The sequence below is a fragment of the Myxine glutinosa genome, chromosome 12 (genome assembly GCF_964187855.1).
Source record: "Myxine glutinosa chromosome 12, kmMyxGlut1.1, whole genome shotgun sequence".
NCBI classification, from domain to species: Eukaryota; Metazoa; Chordata; class Myxini; order Myxiniformes; family Myxinidae; genus Myxine; species Myxine glutinosa.
The window spans coordinates 94,702,567-94,729,148 of record NC_136272.1 but is presented as its reverse complement, the minus strand read 5'-3'; the positions used below and the strand labels follow the sequence as shown (position 1 = coordinate 94,729,148).

General features: G+C 41.1%; 2 protein-coding genes and 1 long non-coding RNA gene across 3 annotated transcripts in view; 2 read left to right on the top strand and 1 right to left on the bottom strand.

Moving 5' to 3' along the window:
* Positions 1 to 7,972, top strand: part of LOC137437633 (short transient receptor potential channel 4-like) — a 72,602-nt gene extending 64,630 nt beyond the window's left edge. The window contains exons 8-11 of the mRNA XM_068132110.2: positions 5,538 to 5,741; positions 5,951 to 5,992; positions 6,191 to 6,280; positions 6,386 to 7,972. Coding sequence (XP_067988211.2) covers positions 5,538 to 5,741; positions 5,951 to 5,992; positions 6,191 to 6,280; positions 6,386 to 7,090 — 1,041 coding nt within the window. The 3' untranslated portion in view covers positions 7,091 to 7,972. The remainder of the gene's footprint in view (positions 1 to 5,537; positions 5,742 to 5,950; positions 5,993 to 6,190; positions 6,281 to 6,385) is intronic.
* LOC137437639 (uncharacterized) lies at positions 495 to 25,930 on the bottom strand. The gene is made up of 2 exons (XR_010986564.2): positions 25,850 to 25,930; positions 495 to 741 (listed from the first exon to the last, which is right to left on the bottom strand). It is a non-coding gene; the product is annotated as an uncharacterized LOC137437639 (long non-coding RNA).
* Positions 12,533 to 26,582, top strand: part of LOC137437635 (transforming growth factor-beta-induced protein ig-h3) — a 43,426-nt gene continuing 29,376 nt past the window's right edge. The window contains exons 1-5 of the mRNA XM_068132111.2: positions 12,533 to 12,693; positions 12,910 to 13,008; positions 13,715 to 13,779; positions 17,979 to 18,136; positions 21,872 to 22,036. Coding sequence (XP_067988212.2) covers positions 12,587 to 12,693; positions 12,910 to 13,008; positions 13,715 to 13,779; positions 17,979 to 18,136; positions 21,872 to 22,036 — 594 coding nt within the window. The 5' untranslated portion in view covers positions 12,533 to 12,586. The remainder of the gene's footprint in view (positions 12,694 to 12,909; positions 13,009 to 13,714; positions 13,780 to 17,978; positions 18,137 to 21,871; positions 22,037 to 26,582) is intronic.

Below are 26,582 nucleotides of genomic sequence, written 5' to 3'. Positions count from 1 at the left end.
CCCCCCCCCAAAAATAGGTATTTGCTTCTTCCTCTGAAACTACACACACAATTCCGATGAAACTTGACCACAACCTTCACTACCCGTGATGTACCAATGTTTGTTCAAGGTATTAGAAAAATTGGGGTCTGAGGAGATATACAGGGTTGGGGGAGTTGCCCCCCAAAATAGATATTTTTTTGTTTGTTTGTTCAAAGTCTTATGATTATGTTAGAATGATTCTACATGCTGCTCTGTCTTCTAGCAACCATTGAAATTGCTTTAAAATACCTTTAGTCAGTGCAGTATACTGTTTATTCTACCAGGTGAGTGCCAGGGGTATTGCCCCTACGTTTTTTGTTTGCAATATCTAGGCTCGTGGAGGAGCCAAAACATGGAACTCATGATGTAACTGAACAAAACGAACAGTAGAAAGAGAGGGGGGAAACACACTAACAGCAAGGATGAAGGACAAAATGGAGCAAGACTTGGAGAAATAAGGAATGTGGGGAAGAATGAGTTGGAAGCTTTAATAGGGGTAGAAAATATCATGGGTTTGGATGGGATGGGGGATGATCTGAGGTGGTGGTAAACAGCTGTCCTGAAGCTTTGGAGGGAAGAATGAGATTGAAGAAAATGTGAAAGTTGGTTCCATAGGTGGGAAAAGAGATGAACGAATGAGTGGAGGTGAGCAGCGATTCCGGATTTTGGGAGTTCCACCCGAAGGGGTGTTATGGTGGACCACGTGTGCCTTGCAGAAACCTGGGGAGAGGGAAGGGACAGGGTAGGGAGGAAGCAGAGGGTGAAAGACCAGAAAGGAGGTGGAAAAAAACGGAGAGGCTATTGACCATCTGCAATGGGAAAGTAATATGTCCACAGACTCCGCTTCATCATGGGAGATTCCGAGTATCTTTTAAGCCTGTACTGTGTCGATTTTTATGTACTGCTGGACCCTTTGGCTTACTTAGCAAATACACCTCTTATATATTGATAAGCTACTAAAGAGGTAGAAAGTTTTGAGAACCTTTCATTTAAACTTTCCTTATTTATTAGTAGCAGGGCCTACCCGGTGCTGAACCAGCAAGGTGTGCTTTTCCCAATGGTAGTTTGGGGACGTGTTGGCCATTGAAAAGCTATGAAGTTATTGGCCTCATGGTGGTTACCTTTTGTCTACAGGCTGGCGGCAGTGCTGCGTGACCCCACATCCCAATATACACTTTATAGCAGCCTGTGATGGCCACAAAACAGACGCAACTAGAACAGCACTCTGTAGAGAGCATACCTCCGCCAGGCTGAACAGTTTACATTTTGTATCCCACTGATAGACCGGATCTGGATTTGGACCTGAACCAAAATCGAATCGGCTTGTTCCTGTCACTTACCCAACTCATCCACCAAGTTTTGTTATAAGCTATCCACAACTTTTTGAGATATCGTACTATATATCTTTTAGCCCCATCACTCAATGGTGAAGAATCACTTTGAAAATTATGTGATCTGGATCCGGATTCGAATCTTCACCAAAATCGAATCAATTCGTCCTTGTCACACATCCATACTGTCCACCAAGTTTCGGCCAAATTCGTCCACAACATTTTGAGATATCCTGTTCGCAAACAAACACAAGGGTGAAAACATAACCTCCATCCACTTTCGATAGTGGAGGTAACAACCAACGTGTGATAGCTTAAAATCTTGTCCAGATTCTGAAGTACCTACACCAAAAATTTGGAGCATCTAGGTGCTACGGTTCGGCCGTGAAAAAATAATGTACAAACAAACAAACAAACAAGAAGACGTCATGCATAGCACGATACTTGCAAAATCTGCCCCTTCCCCCCAAAAATTTTCCAATGATACAGCAAATTGTCCATTTCATGAAGATTAAAATTTACAATCTTGATCAAAGCTCGGGTCAACAGGATGAAAAGTGACTATTTTTCAGATGGAAAATGATGATTTTGGAAGGTTGACCTTGAGTTGACCTTTGACCTTTTGACCTCAAAAATAGTGAGTTTCCCTAGTTAGTGACTCAATGTGCAAATGCTGTTCAATTTTCAAGTCAATCGGATGAAAATTGAGGATATTAAAAATTTGGCCTATGTTGACCTTAAAAATAGATGGTGGTTGAATTCAGTGACCATATATATAAATCCTCTTAGAAGTTCAAGTCAATCAAATGAAAATTGGTGATTTTAGAAATTTGGCTTATGTTGACCTTTTGGCCTGTGTTTACCTAAAATATAATACGTGGTTGAATTCAGTGACCAGACATGCAAGTCCTCTTCAAATTTCAAGTCAATCAGATGAAAATTGAGGATTTTAGAAATTTGGCCTATGTTGACCTTTTGGCCTATGTTGACCTTTTGGCCTATGTTCACCAAAAATATAATTTGTGGTTGAATTCAGTGACCAGATATGCAAGTCCTCTTCAAATTTCAAGTCAATTGGATGAAAATTGAGGATTTTAGAAATTTGGCCTTTGTTGACCTTTTGGCCTATGTTGACCTTTTGGCCTATGTTCACCTAAAATATAATTTGTGGTTGAATTCAGTGATGAGATATGCAAGTCCTTTTCAAATTTCAAGTCATTTGGATGAAAATTGAGAATTTTAGAAATTTGGCCTATGTTGACCATTTGGCCTATGTTGACCTCAAGAATACTTGGTGGTTGAATTCAGTGACCAGATATGCAAGTCCTCTCCAAATTTCAAGTCAATTGGATGAAAATTGAGGATTTTAGAAATTTGGCCTATGTTGACCATTTGGCCTATGTTGACCTTAAAAATACTTGGTAGTTGAATTCAGTGACCAGATATGCAAGTGGTCTTCAAATTTCAAGTCAATCGGATGAAAATTGAGGATTTTAGAAATTTAGCAAATTTGGTGACCTTTTGCCTATGTTGACCTTTTGACCTATTGACCCCAAAAACAATAGGCTTCTTGATTTTGACCAACTCTACCATTTGGTGAAGTTTCGTGAAGATCGGTTGAAAATTGTGACCTGTAGGCCGGTGACAAAAAACAGACAAACAAACAAACAGACAGAACCACAAACACAACCGACCAATATACTTGAAAAATCCTCGATTTTGCAAGTAACAAGAAGACGTCATGCAGAGCACGATACTTGCAAAATCCCCCCCCCCCCCCCCTCCAAAAAAAGGTTGCCATTGATCCAGGAAATTGTCCATTTCATCAAGATTAAAATTGATCAAATCTCAGGTCAATAGGGTGAAAATTGATGATTTTGGAAGTTTGACTTTGAGTTGACCTTTGACCTTAAAAATAGTTGTTTCCCCAATTTAGTGACTCTATATACAAATGCTTTTCAATTTTCAAGTCAATCAGATGAAAAATGGCGATTTTAGAAATTCGACCTCCAGATGATCTTTGACCTCAAAATGAATAGGCTTCTCAATTGGTACGACCTCTACAACTTGGTGAAGTTTCATGATGATCGGTTTAGAATTGTGACCTGTAGGCCGGTGACAAACAACCAAACAGACAGACAAAATAACAAGAAGACGTCATGCGGAGCACGATACTTGCAAAATACGCCCCCCCCCCCCCCTCCCCAAGAAAAAAAATTCCATTGATACAGCAAATTGTCCATTTCATCAAGATTAAAATTGACAATCTTGATCAAAGCTCGGGTCAATAGGAGGAAAATTGACGATTTTTCAGATGAAAATGATGATTTTGGAAGGTTGACCCTGAGTTGACCTTTGACCTTTTGACCTCAAAAATAGTTGGTTTTCCTATTTAATGACTCAATGTGCAAATGCTGTTCATTTTTCAAGTCAATCGGATGAAAATTGACGGGTTTTTTTCAGATAAAAAGTGATGATTTTGGAAGTTTGACCTTGAGTTGACCTTTGTCCTTTTGACCTAAAAATAGTATGTTTCCCAATTTAGTGACTCGATATGCAAATGCTGTTCAATTTTCAAGTCAATCGGTTGAGAATTGACGGCTTTTTAGATGAAAATTTATGATTTTTAAAATTTGACCTTGAGTTGACCTTTGACCTCAAAAATAGTATGTTTCCCAATTTAGTGACTCGATATGCAAATACTGTTCAATTTTCAAGTCAATCGGTTGAGAATTGACGGCTTTTTAGATTAAAGCTGATGATTTTAAAAATTTGACCTTAAGTTGACCTTTGACCTTTTGACCTCAAAAATAGTTCATTTCCCAATTTGGTGACTTGATATACAAATGCTATTCAATTTTTAAGTCAATCTGATTTAAACTGGCGGTGTTAAAAATTTGACCTCCAGATGACCTTTGACCTCAAAATCAATAGGCTTCTCAATTGGGACGACTTATACAACTTGGTGAAGTTTCATGACGATCGGTTTAGAATTATGACCTGTAGGCTGGTGACAAACAGACAAACAGACAGACAAACAGACAGAACCACAAACGGAACCGACCAATATATACACAAAGAATTAAGTTAAGCACCCCTACACAACGAATTAAGGTAAGCACCCCCTAATATATATCCTTTGTGTATATGTATACATTGGCATATATTCTAAGGTATGTGAGATCAAATAATGATTGGTATGACATTAGCAATTATCCATTGATGAAATTGAGTGATCAAAGTGAAAAAAAGTGATTGGTTGAGTCAGTGATCCGATCACGTGGGTCCTACACACGTTATTGACGCAAAGATCGCTAGAGGTCTTCTCAGAACAATGACTGTACGTTAGAAAACATAAACGTCATCCACACTGTCCGTGATGGACCTATAGCTCCATACTTAAATTGAGGTGAAAATATGCCTAAATTTCCCAAAAATTTTCACCTTAAATTATTCAGAATAAAATATTGAAAACGGCATGATTGTTATGTTTTTATGTGACCATAATATCACTTCTCCAGAAAATATAGCAATATCATGGGTATATTACACTGTTTTGACGACAACAAACTTGTAATGTGCGAGGTTGTAAAAAAACGGGGGGGGGGGTGCTTAACTTAATTCTTTGTGTATACTTGAAAAATCTTCGATTTTGCAAGTAACAAACGCCCCAAAAAAAATACACTTGAAAATATTTATAAGATAAACCAAATGATTGACTTCATTCTCCTGAAAATTGTCACCCTTCAGCATATGCATGTGTCTGTCGATGTTGTGATGTAAACATGTATCCATTTTCACCTTATCCCTGATTTGGTTATGTGGTCTTTGTAGGCCTATGGACCACAGCTTGTGCGAAAAAATTAGAACCTCTTCTGGGATTTGCTTCCAAACCTTTTCATTTTCTATTGAATTAATTTGTGGACTACCATGGAGTCATTACTGGGTATATTGCATATTATAGGACAAATTAACATAATCCAACGGATTGTGAACTGGTGCTCGTGGCATCTTGAGACCCGGAATGCTACGCTGAACAGGCTACCCTGAAAGAAGCACGTTTGGATCCACAAGAGAACCTGCAGCGGTTATTATATTCAAAGTGGAGGCAAATTATTACTTTTTAACGATATTCAATGAATATAATTACGACTTTACGAGCGCTTCTTCGTCTTTTCATTCCAGGACCATGCAGACATTGAATGGAAATTCGCAAGAACAAAGCTGTGGATGAGCTATTTTGAGGAGGGTGGAACTCTCCCAACTCCATTCAATATAATTCCCAGTCCCAAGTCTGTGTGGTATTTGTGCCATTGGATAGGCCGCTGCATCTGCCACAGTAGTCTCATCTCGGATAAGAAACACCACGAAGGCTTGGGCACACTCGGGGTACGTCATCCTTACCGATGATGTAATACCCACAACCTTCCTTTCAAATTGCACTTGAGTTTACCCCGGTCTGTGCTTTTCTTTTCTCATCTTTTTTTTTGTCACTTTTGTCCAGTCTGTCTGTGCTTCAGTCGTTGCCCCGGTCTGTGCTTCAGTCGTTGCCCCGGTCAGATTTCTCATCTGTGCATTTTTCCCTTTTCTCATCGCAGAAACGTGCAGCCAATAATCTACGACGACATCACCAGTATCAGGTAAACATTAAAGTTAATTCCTACCTTGATAAGTACACTATAGTTTGAGGTGTCATAACTAAGGCCTCAGACTTTCTTGGAGTATTTCAGAAAGCCCCTGGAAGTCGGGCATTTCTACTCAGCCATTAATAATTTGATGACGAGCAACTTTTCCATCATTTTGATATTTAACGGATGCTTGCTTTGGTTGTGTTCCAGGAAGTCATAAGGAGTTTGGTCAAAAGATACGTTGCATCCATGTTGCGTCAGTCCAGAACACAGGAAGGACTAACCGAAGAGACTTTTAAGGTTATAATTGTACATATTTTCACTAATTTGAAGATCAAAGAAAGACTTAGCATCTTTTCATGAATGATATGACCACCCTTGATTTTGTCATGTGTGACTCCACAGGAGCTTAAACAAGACATAGTGAGCTTTCGCTTTGAGGTTTTGGACTTCGTCAAGACGGGTGTCCACCAACATTTGCCGGTGACGTTGACGCATCCAGAAGAGCAAAGCAGGTCTCGGACAAGCTTGAGGATGGACAGGTACCATCTCAACACGGCACCTTCAGAAGGGGCAATTACCGTAACCCCAGCCACCTGCTACAACGGCAGCGTCGTTAACGAACGGGACGAGGTACTCGAAAGTCAGATTCCCTGCAAGGCGATGCTGCGACAACGCGTTTTCCATTGGAGGTGTCAGAACAAGGCCAAGGGGCACGGTTTACCGACTCTGCCCAACAGGACAATCCGTACACTCTCAGAGAAAGTTGAGCACACAGAGAAAGGAAAGGCTGGGGTGGAGCTCCAGAAGCATCCACTGAGGAGTGGGCACAAACTCTGCAGCACGGACAAGCGAACAGACAATGAGAGAAGCAGAGCCACGTATGCCGTACCCGTAGAGGAACAGCAATTCCAGGTGGAAGCGTTGCCCAAGGGTTGTAAGCTAAAATCCAACAATGGGATCGGATTATTCAACCCTTTCCACATCCTGGATGTACATGCTGAAATGACTGATGACTTGTATGAGACCTGTGAAGGTGAAATCAGCAGTTGTTCATCTGCCTTTCCCAATGGTGGCAAGCGTAAGGCCTTTTCCACAACGAGACTGTGAACCATGTGCAACATAATACACGACCAATGCTTCTTATGTCCCGCTGTGTACTTAGGGCTCTTATCGATGCTGGTAAATGACCAGAAATTCAGGTTGTTCAGAGGAACTTGAGAGGAGAATGTAATGTTGAAGAACATATCCAGAGGATCCCTCATAGACATCTTGAAGTGATACTCTCAAAGGCCCCATGAGCTCTCAGTTGGTCCACCAACCCCATCCCTTTTCCCCCAAAAAAATTCCTTTTGGCCTCCATCATTTGAGCCGATGGCATTGTGAGGATTCTCCAGTTGTAATCGCTAGGAGTCGCTGCCGTTTAAATTTATGAACAAAACTCACAAAGCCGAATCGACTGGAGAGATGGACATTACTGGCAACAATTTATATTTCTTGGAAAACTGTTGTATTTTTTTTTTCTTTACACATCTCTCTGAAACCCTCTCATAACCGACTGTCCTACACATTGTCTGCTGCTGATCATTTCTAAAGGTGGTACAAATATCCTGCAACTCAAGTCACAAATGGTCTTGTTGCTTGTTAAATTCTTGGTTCATGTTCGTTTTTACGTTACATCTCATATTAAGATTCTTTCTCTCAAATACCCGGGTGTTCCCAAACCCCCAACCCCCAAACCCCTTATACTGAACCCATCAATCATTTGGCACAGGTGACAAAACAAAACATTTCTTATTTCATTATGAAGGATCGGGTAGGTTTCTAGTTGTGGTTCTGAAAAACAAAGATGTATAAATGTAGCTTTCAACTTTCCTTTTGCACGGAAATAAACTTTGAATTCGCTGGTACAAAGTGCCGTAAGATCATAAAGAATCGATAACATCGTTATATTTTGATTGCTGATTTCAGAAAATAAAAAAGCTGGTTGCTCAACCATATGGTCCTTTGTGTGTGACGTCATTTATGCCATCGTTCACCTTATTCAACAAATCCTGATGCGACTCAGATCTTACCAACATAAGTAGATCTCAGAAAGCAAGCAGGATCAAAAAAGGGAATTTCTATAAAACGAAGCCAGAGAAATCGATTGCGAGGTTCAAGGGTCACAAGATTGAACTAATAAATACTGTTACTGCTTCTTCTTCTTCTTCTTTCTTATGCAGCACAAGGCTTCGAGTGGCATCATTGGCTGAGGACACCGCTGCTGCAACACCTTCTGTAGGTTAGAGCAGGAATTTGGAATTTGTTCAGGGTGCCGGCAAAAGCTCGCCTACTCATTGTGACGGGCATTGTGGGATCTTTAACATGCATCGACTAATCCTGGCAGATGGGACTTCCATTTTAACGTTTGTCCGAGGGACGGCGACGCGCATTGATGCCTCGCCCTGTCTGCGAGACACCAGTATGACAGTTTGTAGCTGAGCTGAGTTTCAAACTAAGGTTCGATGTCTCTGAGGCGAGCCTACATTCGTCTAGGCCATCCTGCCAGTATTACTTTTTACCGCCATCTCACGTTATCCCCCATCCCTCTTCGCGATGTTTTCTACCCCTATAAACCGTCTGTAACGCAATCCTCTTGCTCGCCGGTTACCATTTTTCCTCCCCTCCTCTCTTCCTGTTCATCCATTCACCTACCTGGGCCCAACTGTCATCTGTGTTTCCTCTTTACCCTCCATCATTTCGCTCTTCCATCCATCTTGTGTATAAAAAAAATTAACCCAGCCAAGACCATGTCCCACAGTCACGGCCTTCCTCTGAGAGTCTACCATGAGCTCATATTATGGTATCGTGTTCCATTGGCTACCAACTGTTTTGCCAGTAAATTTATTGGTAGACATATTGAAAACAGATTTTTCATTTTGAAATAACAATGGCGTAATCCCCCTCGTGACATTCTCCTATTTGAGAACATAGTTTCAGGCAACTGCAGACCTTTCTCCAGTCATACTTGTGTGCTGGGGGTTCGCAGATTATTCATTTTGCAGAAAAGTACAGCATTCACAGCTATGACGTACAGTGCATTCAGAAAGTATTCAGACCCCTTCACTTTTTTCACATTTTGTTGTTGCAGCCTTATGCTGAAATCGTTTAAATTCATTTTTTCCCTCATCAATCTACACTCAATAACCCATAATGACCAAGAGAAAACAGGATTTTAGAAACTTTTGCAACTTTATTAAAAAGAAAAAACGGAAATTTCACATTGACATAAGTATTCATACCCTTTGCTATGACACTTGAAATTTAGCTGAGGTGCCTCCCATTTCTCTTGATCATCTTTGAGATGTTTCTACCCCTTGATTGGAGTCCACCTGGGGTAAATTCAATTGATTGGACATGATTTGGAAAGGCACACACCTGTCTATATAAGGTCTCACAGCTGACAATGCATATCAGAGCAGAAACCAAGCCATGAGGTCAAAGGAACTGTCTGCAGAGCTCAGAGACAGGATTGTGTCGAGGCACAGATCTGGGGAAGCCTACAAAAAAATCTCTGCTGCAATGAAGGTTCCCAGAGCACAGTGGCCTCCATAATTCTTAAATGGAAGAAGTTTGGAACAACCAGGACTCTTCCTAGAGCTGGCCGCCCGGCCAAACTGAGCAATCGGGGAAGAAGGGCCTTGGTAAGAGAGGTGACCAAGAACCCGATGGTCACTCTGGCTGAGCTCCAGAGATCCTGTGTGGAGATGAGAGAAACTTCCAGAAGGACAACCATCACTGCAACACTCCACCGATCTGGGCTTTATGGCAGAGTGCCAGACGGAAGCCTCTCCTCAGTGAAAGACACATGAAAGCCTGCTTGGAGTTTGCAAAAAAGCACCTAAAGGACTCTCAGACTGTGAGAAACAAGATTCTGTGGTCTGATGAAACCAAGATTGAACTGTTTGGCTTCTGTCTGGCCACTCTGCCATAAAGCCCAGATCGGTGGAGTGTTGCAGTGATGGTTGTCCTTCTGGAAGTTTCTCCCATCTCCACACAGGATCTCTGGAGCTCAGCCAGAGTGACCATCGGGTTCTTGGTCACCTCTCTTACCAAGGCCCTTCTTCCCCGATTGCTCAGTTTGGCCGGGCGGCCAGCTCTAGGAAGAGTCCTGGTTGTTCCAAACTTCTTCCATTTAAGAATTATGGAGGCCACTATGCTCTGGGAACCTTCATTGCAGCAGAGATTTTTTTGTAGGCTTCCCCAGATCTGTGTCTCGACACAATCCTGTCTCTGAGCTCTGCAGGCAGTTCCTTCGACCTCATGGCTTGGTTTTTGCTCTGATATGCATTGTCAGCTGTGAGACCTTATATAGACAGGTGTGTGCCTTTCCAAATCATATCCAATCAATTGAATTTACCACAGGTGGACTCCAATCAAGGTGGAGAAACATCTCAAAGATGATCAAGAGAAATGGGAGGCACCTGAGCTAAATTTCAAGTGTCATAGCAAAGGGTATGAATACTTATGTCAATGTGATATTTCAGTTTTTTCTTTTTAATAAATTTGCAAAACTTTCTAAAATCCTGTTTTCTCTTTTTCATTGTGGGGTATTGAGTGTAGATTGATGAGGGAAAAAATGAATTTAAACAATTTCAGCATAAGGTTGCAACATAACAAAATGTGAAAAAGGTGAAGGGGTCTGAATACTTTCTGAATGCACTGTACAACTCATGTGCATCCATGTATGATTCTGCACACGTGACTTTTGTCAACTTTTCTTTTGATGGTGATTTCCAAAGTTCTCTGCAGATTGAAAGCTGATGCATGTCTCGCCAGTTGTGCATACGTCAGGGGAAGTGGTTAGAATAGATCCAAGCTATCACCACCTTGGCAGTCTTCAGCATTCCGAGAAGCGCACGAAACCATGCGTGTGAGAATGGTGGAAAGAACAGCAAAGCTGCTTTTGTGCAATTTCCAAAGCAATTGAATTCACAATTTAAGGTGATTGTGTGCTTTGGGGGTCATCTTATGCATTGCATCGTAGGAGGAGGTGAAAATGTCGAGGCGGTGGAAAATTGCAACATGAAGTTGAGAAAGGGCAAAGTTGTAAAAAGATGGGGATTGAAAGGAAGGGTGAATAAAATGGGATGGAAGGGGCATTAATGGGAAGGAGCAAGTTTGGGAGCGAAGGGGAATCATATATAGGATACGCAAGCATGGAGGGGGCCAGAAAAATGGGTCATAAATAATCTGTGAGTAGTATTTTAAAAACATGGAGAAACAGGAGCCAAATGTGGTGTGAGTTAGGACAGGATGTAATTATCTATATGAGCATTGCCCAATGGGAGTTTGAAGGGGTTGTGGGAGGAGGGGGAGGGTTGCTAAGCAAAATAATGGTTGGGGGGGGGGCAGGTAGGGGGAGCAAATCTGGAGGGCTCATCCAACTGCAACCATTCAGCCAAGCATGTGTGAGGTCTGCGACGGATCCTCTCACTGCCTCTTGGTGCTTCCTCTCACCTCTCCAGCTGTCCCTTGACATCCCATCCAGTGACTGCCGACGGTCAGTGGTCAAGTTGCACAGACTGAAAGCTCCGGGAGAGCAAACGCTATCCGAAAATCATTAAGTTATAAACAAAAAATTAACCTCAAACACTTTTCCATCAGGTTCTGTGGTAGTGATTGTTGCCATGAAGAACATTGGCAACGGAACTGAATCATCGGCAACAAGTCCCACCAAAGCAAATTGAGTGGTCCACTTGAGTCTTCGGAATGCGGAACTGCATGCTGACCCAAAGTAAGGATATCTCAATGAAATACCAAGATAGGCCGAAGGAGCACATGTGGCCAAAATGTCTGAGCTATTCTGGGTTGTTTTTTTTCCAGAATCCTGGGTCTATGTGGCATGTGCCATCGGCCAGATCCAAAAGGTCCTCAATTTTCACACCAGGTGGTTGAAAAATTACCCGAAGCAATTTTACTGAAAGAACAATTAAATTTTGTACATTTATATTTCCATCGAATTCATCTGTGTAGTGACAAACCACATTCCAACAAAATGGGGTCAGGTAAAGCATAGGTGTTACTGAAATCCACCTGTGTTGGTCTTGTGGTTTTGCATGCCTGTGTTATTTTTTATTTTTTTTTCGAGTTTATTGCTCTATATGGGGAAAGTTAGAGTAACTGCACAAGCCTCGAAGTAGTACGTGTAATGTCTCGGCTATGGCAAGGATTATTGAACACAATGGACATTTTTGTCATATTAGTCCATAGGGTCGTGATCGACAGACACTCTACAGGAATGACCTTTCAGATTAGACATTCGCTCATTTCCGAGACGCCCCCCACTCCATCCACCCACTCTCACCCCCCCCTCCCCACCCCCCCAATGAGTCTTGAGGGCATGCGTAAGGGAACGACAGATGGGTTTCACATCTCAGCACACCCGCCTTTACATCCCCACCTCCTTTCAATATCCCAGCGAACTCCTCCCCCCCCCTACCCTCTACCCCCCACCTTTCCTCAATTCCCAACCTTATGCGTATATATATAAGCAAGGTAAGCAAGAGGGGTTCGATTCCAGCGTGGCATCTCGTCCTGGATTTTTGAAATTTCATTGCGACCATGAAGCTTATATTTCTTCTGATGTGCGTCTGGATGGCAGGTGGAGATGCCATGTCCCATCATGCTCGACTACTCCTGCACAGCAGAGCTCGTGCAAGCAAGGAAGGGTAAGTGTGTTGCAAGCGTTGCGGCGTTTTTAATTACAAATTACGCACTCACACATACGTTGCCTTAACTTATACACTGTGCATGGTCCATCATAACATATATGCGTGCCTCGCTTGTTTATAGTCTGCTTCAGATCTCTGTGAAAATGTCTGTCCCGTAATTTGACGTCTGAACAATGTCTGTTGTAATTATATTTATTTGTTTTACTTGCACAGGCCAAACATGTGCACGGTGCAGCAAGTCTCGGGCACGGACAAGAAGTACTACTCGTCTTGCAAAAGCTGGTACAGGAAAACCATCTGCAAGAAACCCACGTAAGGAATTCACTTCAACCCGCAACCTTTGGCCTTGTGCACAAAACAATGAAAACCACCAACAACAAAAAAAGTACAATATAGAAAAAGCAATATGTCTGGTGTTTGGAATATTAGGTGTTTGGTTAAAAAAAAAACATTCATCACAGCAACAGGTAAACTGATGGATGATTATAACTGTGTATCTGGGGCTGTAAAAGAGGCATTTTGCTTGCTTTTGCCTTCTTTTGGTTTTAATAATCTCATATTAACAAAGTAGAATGATTTAACGGTAAATGATCCAATATCAAACTTCATAGGAAACATTAAAAAAAAAATTTTCAAACTTAGAAAGTTGATCCTTTTGTGAGGCCATTGTATTATATCATCATTTTGTTTCTCTTTTATACACTGTTTTAGGCAGAGGAGGGTTGATCAGAATATCCGCTTCCTTACGTACAATTAAAACAAATAAAATAAAGACTTGTACGGTTAAAATATTTGAACTAATTTCATTTTCAATTGTTGTTAGAAAAGTATTTAAATTAAAAGACAAACCAAACGTGTAGTCGATTGGGTTGATATTTCAGATATTTGCTGTGATCGTCCCTCCTAAGTTACAATCCTATAACATGTGACGCAACCTTCAAGTTACATCATCAATGGTAATGTGAGTGACTTTCAGTGCCAATGAGAACACCGATTGTTTCTTATACATCTCTTTCAGAACCGTCTCTTACGAGTGCTGTCCAGGATACATCACCATAGGTGGACAGAGGGGATGCCCTGCAGGTGATGAATCCCAAATGCCTGAAATTGAGTAATCCCAAAATCATGATTTTCAGTAATCCTGTGAGTAATTTCTGAATTTGAGTAACTAGTAGTCTCGTACAACCATTCCCTCCAGGAGCGGCATGAAGAGTCATTCCTCGCTGGGGTATGTAGATTTCAGTAGATCTAGAGTAAGGCTTCAAGAACATTGAGGTTGTGTTAATTTACCAAGTTTCTTGCGTAGATGTTCACCAAGTGGTTTAAACATTCGAGCAAGTGGACCACTCCATTCAAAAGCGTTGATAAGGAACGGCTGGCTTGGCAAGCGCTAGCTAGCTGTTTGGTAACTGAACATACCCCGGGTTTCCTTCCTTTCAGTTTAGTGTTAAAACAGCAGCAGCGACTGTTTCAAAAAGGTAATCAAACGTGTTTGTGGTTTATAATATTTTTTTACTTCTGGTAGGTGGTGCTCCCACCAAAATGGTACGATAAGCTATTAATACACGTTAACACGGTGTTTGCTCAAGGAGAGAGACAGGATATTACTATTATTGACATTGTTTTGTAATAACATTAATATTATGCAATTATATTAATACCACCACTTGTTACCACCGCCACTTGTGTTGTTACCACCGCCACTGAATGTGGTTCTGTTTTCACCCCTGTCTGCTTGTCAGGTTGTTTGTTTGTTAGTCTGTGAATAGGATATCTCAAAAAGTAATGGACGGATTCGGACGAAACTTGGTGGACAAGTTGGGTGTGTGACAAGGACAAAACGATTCGATTTTGGTGAAGATCCGGATCCAGATCCGAGAAATTTTAAAGTGATTCTTCACCATTCAGAGATGTGACCAAAAACGATATACAGCATGATATCTTAAAACGTTGTGGACCAGTTGTTAGAAAACTTGTGGATGAGTTGGTTAGCTGATAAGAACAAGCCGATTCGATTTTGGTTCAGGTTCGGATCCAGATCCGGCCTATCAATGGGATACAAAATGTAAGCTGTTCAGCCTGGCAGAGGGAGGCATGCACTCCACCGAGTGCTGTTCTAGTTACTTTTGTTTCAAGAAGCAGCCTTGGAAAAACGCCACAATAAAGCTATCTTAACACGGATATACACTTCAACACACAACCTCCTACTAGGGGGTTGTGTGTTGGGGAAAACCCCCTTGAGCTGGGATGGGGGGAAATTAAATTGCTACAACCTCGCTTAGTCTCCCTGTCAAGTTTGGTTGCGATTGGATAAGTAACCATCAAATGTATCATGGTTAAAGTATTGGTCAGACAGACGGAGACCAAATTGCATATTTTATGAGATTTTAGATTTAAATTTTCACTAATGCTGTATATTTCTGAATTTGAGTAATCCTGAACTACAGATTATCACAAATCCTGTGTATTCCTGATTTAGAGTAATCTTGAACTGCAGATTTTCACTAATCCTGTGTATTTCTGAATTTGAGTAATCCCAAACTACAGATTTTCACTAATCCTGTATATTTCTGAATTTGAGTCATTCCAAACTACAGATTTTCATTAATCCTGTGCATTTCTGAATTTGAGTAATCCCAAACTAAAGATTTTCACTAATCCTCTATATTTCTGAATTTGAGTAATCCCAAAGTCCTGATTGTCACTAATCCTGTGTATTTCTGAATTTGAGTAATCCCGAACTACAGATTTTCACTAATCATGTGTATTTCTGAATTTGAGTAATGCCGAACTACAGATTTTCACTAATCGTGTGTATTTCTGAATTAGAGTAATGCCGAACGACAGATTTTCACTAATCATGTGTATTTCTGAATTTGAGTAATGCCAAACTACAGATTTTCACTAATCCTGTGCATTTCTGAATTTGAGTAAACCCGAACGACAGATTATCACTAATCCTGTGTATTTCTGATTTTGAGTAATCTTGAACTGCAGATTTTCACTAATCCTGTGTATTTCTGAATTTGAGTAATCCCAAACTACAGATTTTCACTAATCCTGTATATTTCTGAATTTGAGTAATCCTGAACTCCAGATTTTCAGTAATCCTGTATATTTCTGAATTTGAGTCATTCCAAACTACAGATTTTCACTAATCCTGTGCATTTCAGAATTTGAGTAAACCCAAACTACAGATTTTCACTAATCCTGTATATTTCTGAATTTGAGTAATCCCAAACGACAGATTATCACTAATCCTGTGTATTTCTGATTTTGAGTAATCTTGAACTGCAGATTTTCACTAATCCTGTGTATTTCTGAATTTGAGTAATCCCAAACTACAGATTTTCACTAATCCTGTATATTTCTGAATTTGAGTAATCCTGAACTCCAGATTTTCAGTAATCCTGTATATTTCAGAATTTGAGTCATTCCAAACTACAGATTTTCACTAATCCTGTGCATTTCTGAATTTGAGTAATCCCAAACTACAGATTTTCACTAATCCTGTGCATTTCGGAATTTGAGTAAACCCGAACAACAGATTATCACTAATCCTGTGTATTTCAGATTTTGAGTAATCTTGAACTGCAGATTTTCACTAATCCTGTGTATTTCTGAATTTGAGTAATCCCAAATACAGAATTTCACTAATCCTGTATATTTCTGAATTTGAGTAATCCTGAACTCAAGATTTTCAGTAATCCTGTATATTTCTGAATTTGAGTAATCCCAAAGTCCTGATTGTCACTCATACTGTGTATTTCTGATTTTGAGTAATCTTGAACTGCAGATTTTCACTAATCCTGTGTATTTCTGAATTTGAGTAATCCTAAACTACAGATTTTCACTAATCCTGTATATTTCTGAATTTGAGTAATCCTGAACGACAGATTTTCAGTAATCCTGTATATTTCTTAATTTGAGTCATTCCAAACTACAGATTTTCACTAATCCTGTGCATTTCTGAATTTGAGGAAACCCAAACTACAGATTTTCACTAATCCTGTATATTTCTGAATTTGAGTAATCCCAAACTACAGATTTTCACTAATCCTGTGCATTTCGGAATTTGAGTAAACCCGAACGACAGATTATCACTAATCCTGTGTATTTCTGATTTTGAGTAATCTTGAACTGCAGATTTTCACTAACCCTGTGTATTTCTGAATTTGAGTAATCCCAAACTACAGATTTTCACTAATCCTGTGCATTTCTGAATTTGAGTAAACCCAAACTACAGATTTTCACTAATCCTGTATATTTCTGAATTTGAGTAATCCCAAAGTCCTGATTGTCACTCGTCCTGTGTATTTCTGAATTTGAGTAATCCCGAACTACAGATTTTCACTAATCATGTGTATTTCTGAATTTGAGTAATCCAACACGACAGATTTTCACTAATCCTGTGCATTTCTGAATTTGAGTAAACCCGAACGACAGATTATCACTAATCCTGTGTATTTCTGATTTTGAGTAATCTTGAACTGCAGATTTTCACTAATCCTGTGTATTTCTGAATTTGAGTAATCCCAAACTACAGATTTTCACTAATCCTGTGCATTTCTGAATTTGAGTAATCCCAAAGTCCTGATTGTCACTCATCCTGTGTATTTCTGAATTTGAGTCATCCCGAACTACAGATTTTCACTAATCATGTGTATTTCTGAATTTGAGTCATGCCGAACTACAGATTTTCACCAATCCTGTGTATTTCTGATTTTGAGTGATCCTGAGCTACAGATGTTCACTAAGTCTGTGTATTTCTGTTTTTGAGAAATGCCAAAATCCTGATTTTCAGTAATTCTGTGTATTTCTGATTTTGAGTAATCCCAAACTACAGATTTTGAATAGTCCAAAATTCCTGAGTTTGAGTAATTCCAATTTCATTATTTTGAGCAATATTTATTTAATTCCTGATTTTGAGTCATCCTGAAATATATATTTTAAATAATCACTAATTTCTTATTTTGAATAATCCAGATTTCCTGAGTTTGAGTATTTCCAGATTCTTGATTTTTTTTAAGGATCCTTCATTTTAAATCTGAGTCATGCTGAAATCCTGATTTCAATGAAGGGCCTTATTTGAAGTACAAAATCTCATACAGGGTACTCACATATGTGGTATTTGGAAAAGTGTAGGAAAAATAAACATTGCTACTGACCTGCACGTTTGGGCCAAGGCGTATTACTTGAGGCTGCCGGAATGTTATTGAGGCAATATTGCTTAAGCCAAAGCCTGGTGTATGTTAAATTCTGGAATTCTGTGCTTCCTTCAGTCTCTCCACTCACGGGCCTCTACAGTTCCCTCGAGCCACTCGGAGCCACCACAACCAAGGACTACTCTGAAAGGGCGGGACTCCAGGAACAGCTTGATGGGCCAGGCACAGTCACATTCTTTGTGCCAAGCAACGATGCGTGGAACGAGCTGCCTCGTGTAAGGAAATGTGAAAGTTCGGTTTCTGTAATCCTGTTGTCATAGCAAAAGATTACTCTCATGGTGCTCAACTACTCAACATCGTGTGCAGCACTCTTGAAATGACTCGACACAGTAGCAGGAAAATCATTGCGCACTGTTCCAGAACAATGGCCATTTGTTTATCATTCTGGGTCCATGGGCTATTACGATCTTCATGTGCATAATTGCGAGCACTGGCAAGAGGGTTCTGTCGCTGTAGAATTGCTCCCATATTGCATTTGGGCTCCTCTTTAAGAGGTGCAAATAACCACCATCTGTTATCGACTCTTCGATAAATAGAGCAGGTAACAGAGGGACGAATGCAGTGACGGTCTGAAGACCAATTGAGGTAGAAGGCAACCAAAGAGGTGGAGACAAGAGTTCAACAAATACTGAAGATACAGCAAATTGAGATTGCAAGACAAGGGACTGGAATATTTTGTGACCATGCTGAGGCTTTGGTTCAGCAAGAGACCGATCTTAACAAATGATGATGATAATGGTAATAATTAGGCGTAACCACTGACAATTCTGCAGTCGCACTCATAAAAGTTAAGGCAACAATAATCGCTCCAAGTACGATTTTCTTACTTTGCTAAGTAAATAAGTAAATCGTTATAAGAATGAAACAAAGCCAGAGCCAATTAAGACGTCATTTAAGACAAATTAAAACCCTTGATTAGGTTGTGACGTAAATCGATTATATCAATCAACATTACATTCCAGACACTGGTCCGTCTTGCCCTGGAAGAGACTATTATGGCTTTGGGAATCAAACTTGACTGTAGTTACTCGCACAATTCGTCACGTAAACATACTTTCACTCTTACAAGAGCCAATGATATTGTTACTGAGACAGCTGTCATTTTGATGGACGTTTAGCCGTAACTAAAAGCAATTTGTTTCCTGAGGCAGACAAACCTGCCATGTTTCCATTCCCCCATAAGCGTCATATTTCATCCTTTTTATTGTACAGCCACAGTGACACAAACACGCACACGCCAATGAACATTTGACGACTGTGTTTGTACTGCGTCTGAGGCCCACTTTTGGAGAGGAGCATATTTCTGTGGTCGGAGAAAATTCCCTGGAATGTTAGTTCCAGTCAAATTTTGCAGAGGACAGTATTTCCCTGTGTGCGTATCACTAGTTAAAACTAATAACCTGTTAACCGGTTAAATTCGCAAAGTTTATACTCGGGGGTGTAAGGCTCCTGTGGTTAGCATGAAAATTTGCTCAGCTTATATAACCTCAAAAAGATTTATTTTACAATATAATGAAGAACAACTGCTGCTGAAGGCCTAATGTTGACCTGGGTCAGCTGGGCAGGTAGAACGGTGGATGGAATCAACGGGATATTGATCGAGGTATGCCAACCGCCGTGCGGAGCAAGGAGAAGCTGATGTTTTGAACGTTAACCCTAAATTGGAGCAAAAGAGCAAATATTGCTTTATAGTAACCTCCTCACCATGAAGGAAAATGTGGTATAATTGTGACCACAACTGAATCCACCCTCGACAGTGCGTACTTAATACTGCAGGTAGAAAACTCCTTTAAAGATAAATGTTTTTATTAAAACTGTCTGATTGCTTTTGCTTCAACTTCTCCATTAAAATGCGTCTTCATTTCCCTCATTCGTGTGACATTTTCGCTCAATGTAAATGCATAAGATGGTGGACACCTTTTGCGGCCTTCCATTACCATATAAGGGTAAAGTTCCCTAAGTTCATTATCTTACTATAATTCACCAAATGTCCGTCCGTCTGTCCGTCCGTTTGAAGGTGCTGCAAAAATGGCTGAACCGATCGCAACGATATTTTGGGTGGGTAATCCTAGGACCCCCTGGAGTAAAATAGGCTGTATTGTTTTTCCAACTTTTCCAACTTTTCCAGTTTTTCCAAACACGATGGAATAATATTTACCGATATGAACAGTGATGTGGCTTTTATTGAAATTCTACAAATACTGTTTATTCTATGTACCAGGAGAGAGTAGATCGACTCCTGACGAACTCTTCCTATATAAACGTGCAGCTCCGAAGTAACACGGCAGCGTGTGCAAAGCGACTGAGAAACAGGTGTAGCGGCCGCTTCCGTGTTACAGATTCGGCGCGCACTCTTCTCACATAAACGTGCGACTGGGAAAGACGTGTAGCGGCCGCTTCCGTTTTGCAGAATTCAATCTTTTTTCAAAATGGGCGCCATGTACTGTTTAAATTTTGATGATTTGCGTGTGATATGATTCAACTGATGTTTATATGAATCGTTTAAAATAAAAAAGCCTTCAATTTCTGATATTTTGCCTTTTGATTGGGCTTCCCAATAGAAGCCCCGCCCTTAGGGCGGGGACGGTTGCTAGTTTATATATTTACATAGTTTTAAATAAATTTGAATCTCAATAATGAAGTTATCAGAGAACCTAAAACTTACTATATAAGGGTAAAGTTTCCAAGAGTTCATATAATCTTCTTCATTCGTATGAAACACAAGGCTGCGGGGTAGCATCATTGGCTGAGCCGCTGATGCAGTGCCCTCTGCTGGTTAGGGCAGGAATTTGTAATTTGGCCAGGGTGCTGGCGATAGCTCACCTACTCTTCGCGAAGGACACTGTGGGATCTTTAATGCCCACCACACATGTCGACGGACAGGACGCCCGTTCAACATCCATTCGAGGGTCGGCATACACATCGATGAAATCCCCCTGCCTATGAAACACCGGGATGACAGTTGATAGCTGGGTGGGGATTCGAACCCAGGGTAGACAGCTTAGAGGAGAGTGTGCATACCTCTAGGGCCTAGGCCATGGTTTATCAGCCCTTGTTCATATAATTACTAGAAAATACTAAACATTAATATCAGTGAGTCAGTCAGTGAGTGATTGGTTAGAAAGAGCTTTACGTATATATTAGATATAAAGTATTTTGAAATAAGATTGAAGCTCAATAATTAAGTTATCGAAGAGCCAAAAACTTAATAAACATTCTCAACATTTCATCATTCTTTCCCAGGATTTATTAATCTAAAATTAAAGCCAAAAGCATTTGTTGATTACTTCAACTGTATTATGATTCAGAAATTAGCGAAGCATGGCTTATCATGGGTACTTCTCATAAATATTTGTTGTTGTTGTTGTTGTTTATCCCAGCCATATTTTAGGCTCTGTGGTGAAGCATTGATGGATGATGGAATGCTAAAGCCCGAACTAAGGGATGGGGCTTTGTGTAAAGCTGGTTTAGGGTGGGAATTTGGAATTTGGCCAAAGATAACTTGGCTAATCTTTGTAAAGGACACTGTGAAATCTTTCATAATGTCCATCAGCAACCGTTGTAGTAGAAGGGACATCTGACTTAACATCGATCCAAGAGACAGCACACTCAAAGATTCCTCTGCTTGCATTTAAAACACTGGGGTGACAGGTTACAGTCGAGTCTTGGCTTGACCATCCTGTTGGAAAGAAATGCTGGTCGATATCGATTTAAATTGCTGCTCGACTCAAATCTGCATTGCAGACATCAAGTACAGGAAGGATGAAGTGGGCGGAAGGATGCAGTCAACAATTGTGATATTTTGCAAACGTAAACCATATGAGGCCTCGTTTTTGTTTTAAGTTTTCAAAAAGTTTTCAAAAAGTTTTCAAAAAGTTTTCAAAAAGTTCGCACTGTTCCATATTTTTATTACATGTTCTTCGTGGGATAAGTTGTTGCTTTTCTTGCAGAGACAACGGAATGAGCTGGAGAGAAATGGCAGACTTGGCCTCAGTAACAAGCTGCAGTACCACATGGTCAACCAGCGATTGATGGCGAGTGATCTCAAGGATGGAGACGTGCTTCCAACCCTCCATGACAACCAGAAAGTTTTGATCAACCATTACAAGAATGGGGTAAGTCCCTCACCCCTCCAATAAAAAGAAGCCGAATTTACATACATAATAAATAGATAAGCCCAAAATTGTACCATCATGTGAATTGAGTCTGTACTAAAAACTCGAAGTTGTGAGAGGAACACTGGACTTTGTCAATGCTAATGTCTGTCTGCGTCAGCGGACAATTCCAAATGATAGGTTTTATCAACCGAGGGTTTGTCAACTTTCGACAAGCACACATTTGTCAACTAGCAAACCTTCAACTAGCATGACCTTGTCAACCTTCAGTTGATAAAACCTACCTGTGAGGTTTTACAAATCCAAGTGGAGCTTGAAAGATGAACAACTCGACGTCGACCTTGCTGCCGTTACCAACAACTGCCGAAGAGCGTCGCTGGAAACTTGGATATGGGAATAAGCGCACACTGTGATGGAATAAAGAGCGAGAATTCTAATATCTTGGCAGACGGCACACGAGCAGACTCCCAAAAGGCTCTTGATTGAAAACGCTTTGGCGGGTGGACAAATGTTGACGCCATCTCTGAAATCCAGTCCTGCTTTCCTTGGCAAGCACAAACCCTCCATCTTGGTGGAACGGGATGCCATTGACTCGCGACCCTGAATTTTGTCAAGAAAACTCCTTGCTGACTAATTGTGAGGATATCAATGTGGTGAGAATGATGTGTGGTTGTGTGTGTGGTTGTGTGTGTGTGTGTGTGTGTGTGTGTGTGTGTGTGTGTGTGTGTGTGTGTGTGTGTGTGTAGTTGTGTATGTGTGTGTGTGGTTCTGTGTGGTTGTGTATGTGGGTGTGTGTGGATGTGTAGTTGTGTTTGTGTGTGTGTGTGGTTGTGTGTGTGTGTGTGTGGTTGTGTGTGTGTGTGTGTGGTTGTGTGTGTGTGTGTGTGTGGTTGTATGTGTGTGTGTGTGTGTGTGTGTGTGTGTGTGTGTGTGTGTGTGTGTGTGTGTGTACTTGTGTATGTGTGTGTGTGGTTCTGTGTGGTTGTGTGTGGTTGTGTGTGCATGTGTGGTTGTGTGTGGTTGTTGTGGTGGTGTGTGTTTATGTGTGTGTGTATGTGGTTGTGTGTGTGGTTGTGTGTGTGGATGTGTGTGGTTGTGTGGATGTGTGTTGTTGTGTGTGGTTGTGTGTGGGTGTGTGGTTGTGTGTATGGTTGTGTGTGTGTGTGTGTGTGTGTGTGTGTGTGTGTTTGTGTGTGTGTGTGTGTGTGTGTGGTTGTGTGTGTGGTTGTGTGTGTGTGTTTGGTTGTGTGGTTGTGTGTGTTTGGTTGTGTGGTTGTGTGTGTGGTTGTGTGTGTGGTTGTGTATGTGTGTGTGTGGTTGTGTGTGTGGTTGTGTGTGTGTGTGTTTGGTTGTGTGGTTGTGTGATTGTGTGATTGTGTGTGTGGTTGTGTGTGTGTGTTTGGTTGTGTGGTTGTGTGTGTGTGTGTGTGTGTGTGTGTGTGTGTGGTTGTGTATGTGTGTGTGTGGTTGTGTGTGTGTGTGTGTTTGTGTGTGTGGTTGTGTGTGTGGTTGTGTATGTGTGTGTGTGTGTGTGGTTGTGTGTGTGTTTGGTTGTGTGGTTGTGTGTGTGTGTGTGTGTGTGTGTGTGTTTGTGTGTGTGTGTGTGGTTGTGTGTGTGTGTGTGTGTGTGTGTGTGTGTGTGTGTGTGTGTGTGTGTGTGTGTTTGTGTATGTGTGTGTGTGTGTGTGGTTGTGTGTGTGTGTGTGTGTTTGGTTGTGTGGTTGTGTGTGTGTGTGTGTGGTTGTGTGTGTGTGTGTGTGTGTGTGTTTGTGTATGTGTGTGTGTGTGTGTGGTTGTGTGTGTGTGTGTGTTTGGTTGTGTGGTTGTGTGTGTGTGTGTGTGTGTGTGTGTGTTTGTGTGTGTGTGTGTGTGTGTTCATGTAGGCAGCATTTGCTCCAAGTCTGATCATTGATTCACATAAATATGGGGATTGCTATTCTTCACTTAATCTTCCGTATAAAACTCTCTCCATGTGATCAACAATGAATCCTCCAGCAGGAGGTAAAAGAAAACACTGCCTCCTTTATTTATGATGAAACTGGGCCGTTTAATATTAGTGAATTTATTTTATGAATCAACATCAACAATCTATTAATTATATACTATGGGCGTGCCTACCCGTCACTACTGATGGGTTCAATCAATAGACAGCATGTTGTACTCACAAACATATTGCATATGTCAATCTATGAGTCTCAAAGAGGATGTAAAATAACGTGAAGCATGCAAAAATTGATTTCTCACAACACGTTGTTGTTCCTGCTGCTGCCGTTGTTGTTTGTGTGAACCTTCCATGTACTTTTTATAAATTTCCTATTGCTTCGCAAAATATTACTATTTATATTTTTCTGTGCTCCTTCCATGTTGTAAAGGGTTCCTGCTGTCGTGGAATAATAAATGTTATGTTGGAATCACTGCATTAGGCTCCCATTCCCTGCTTCCTATTCTTAAATACTAGAAAGGGGAATTTTAAAACAGGTATATTTATGATTAAATGGACAATAATTTGTGTTGCAGGTAAATCGATGATTGGCTTTCCAACGGTGCCATTTTTATTTTTCGATGACAGCAGGCACATAAAATGGGGCAACTGAACATAAAAAGTGCTATTGGTCTACAGTGGTAAAACATATATCCATAGAATTAGCAAGAAATACAAGCTGACCTTCTGTACTCTTGCCTCCGATCCATGTTCTGATCACAAATCCAAATTTATTGAGTAACATAGCAATAATAACAAATTTGGCTTCACTGTTCCAATACTAATATGGACGGCGCTGTTTTTGTGTATATGTATTGCCATACATATAAGTACACACAACATACACATAAACACACAAAACACTTGCAACACAAGCTTGTCACGGGTCAAAGGTCAGGAGGTCTCACAACACAGCTTTGTGATTGGTTGACAGAATAGGCACACCCCCTTCCCTCAGGTATATCTGGGAGAAGGTAAACAAGGGAATTACTCTTGATAAAGGCAGATGGAAGCCCAGTGCATGCCAGGTTTCTGGCCGAAACGTTGAGTTTTTAAGACAAAACTATAGGTTGGTGAATGGAAAAATGGACGTATTGGATATAATTCCCAACCGCCGTTCATTACTTGATTTATAAATATATAAATATGTATATATTTATATAAATATATATATATTTTTATATATGTATATATAAATATATTATATATATAACTATAATATATATATATATATATATATATATATATATATATATATATATATATATATATATATATATATATATATATATATATATATATATATATATATATATATATATACACACACACATGCGGACACACACAAACACACAAATGTGGATACATTGAGACCTGGAAGGGCTCCTTTCCACCTTCTGAAACCTTCATATGGAGATAACCAATGACACCCACACTTCTTCTTCTCCAAGTTACACACACACACACACACACACACACACACACACACACACACACACACACACACACACACACACATTTCCTTTTAGTAATATACTAGCAGAAGTACCCGGCATTGCCGGGCGGGGGAGGGGAGGGGAGGGGAACGGGGGGGAGGGGAGAAGAGGGGGGGGAGAGGAGAAGAGGGGGTGGGGGAGGGGGAGAGGTGGAGAAGAGGGGGAGAGGGAGGGGGAGAGGTGGAGAAGAGGGAGAGGGGGAGAGGGGAGAAGAGGGGGGATGGGGAGGGGGAGGGTGAGGGATGGGAGGGGGGGTGGGAGGGGGGAGTGGGGAGGGGGAGGGGGGCAGGGTGAGGGATGGGAGGGTGAGGGGGGTGGGAGGGGGGCCCTCTCTACCTCTTTTCTGATGACTCCACTCTCTGCCGCTCCATTCCTCATCCCTCAGATCGGCAGTCTTCCGCCTCCTCACTCTCTGCAGACCTGGACAAAATCACAGACTGGTCAAGCAAGTGGAACATGTCTTTCAATCCTGACAAATCTCACATTCTTACATTGTCTCTCTGAAAAGACTGACTGGACAACCCTCCCATCTACTTCCTCAACAATCCTCTCAAAGAAGTTCTGTCGCTCATGCTTTTGGGTCTCACTATCAGCCATGATCTTTCCTGGGAAAACCACATTTCAAATCTGGCCTCCAAAGCCAGGCACCGACTGGGCATCCTCCGTCGTGCGAAGTCCTTCCTTGGCACACCTGAGCTCCTCACCACATACAAGGCTTTCATCCGCAGCTCAATGGAATACTGCTCTCCCCTCTGGGCAGGTGCTCCTGCCTCACACCGAGCTCAGCTTCACGCTGTTGAAACCAAGGCTTTCAGAATCATTTGAATCTCCTGCGATGAAGCTAACTCCGAGGGCCTTTCACTCACTCACCACAGGCAGGTTGGTGGCCTTTCTGTCTTATACCGACTCCTCTCTGGCCTTGCTCCCCCAGCTCTCTGTGCTCTGTCCCCCAAATATTCCTGCAGGTCGCACAAGATCTGCCAGCAAGCCTCTGATGGTTAAACTGCCAAAATCAAGACTCTCTGCTCACCTTCACTTTTTCATTCCTCTTTTCTCCCGCCTCTGGAAC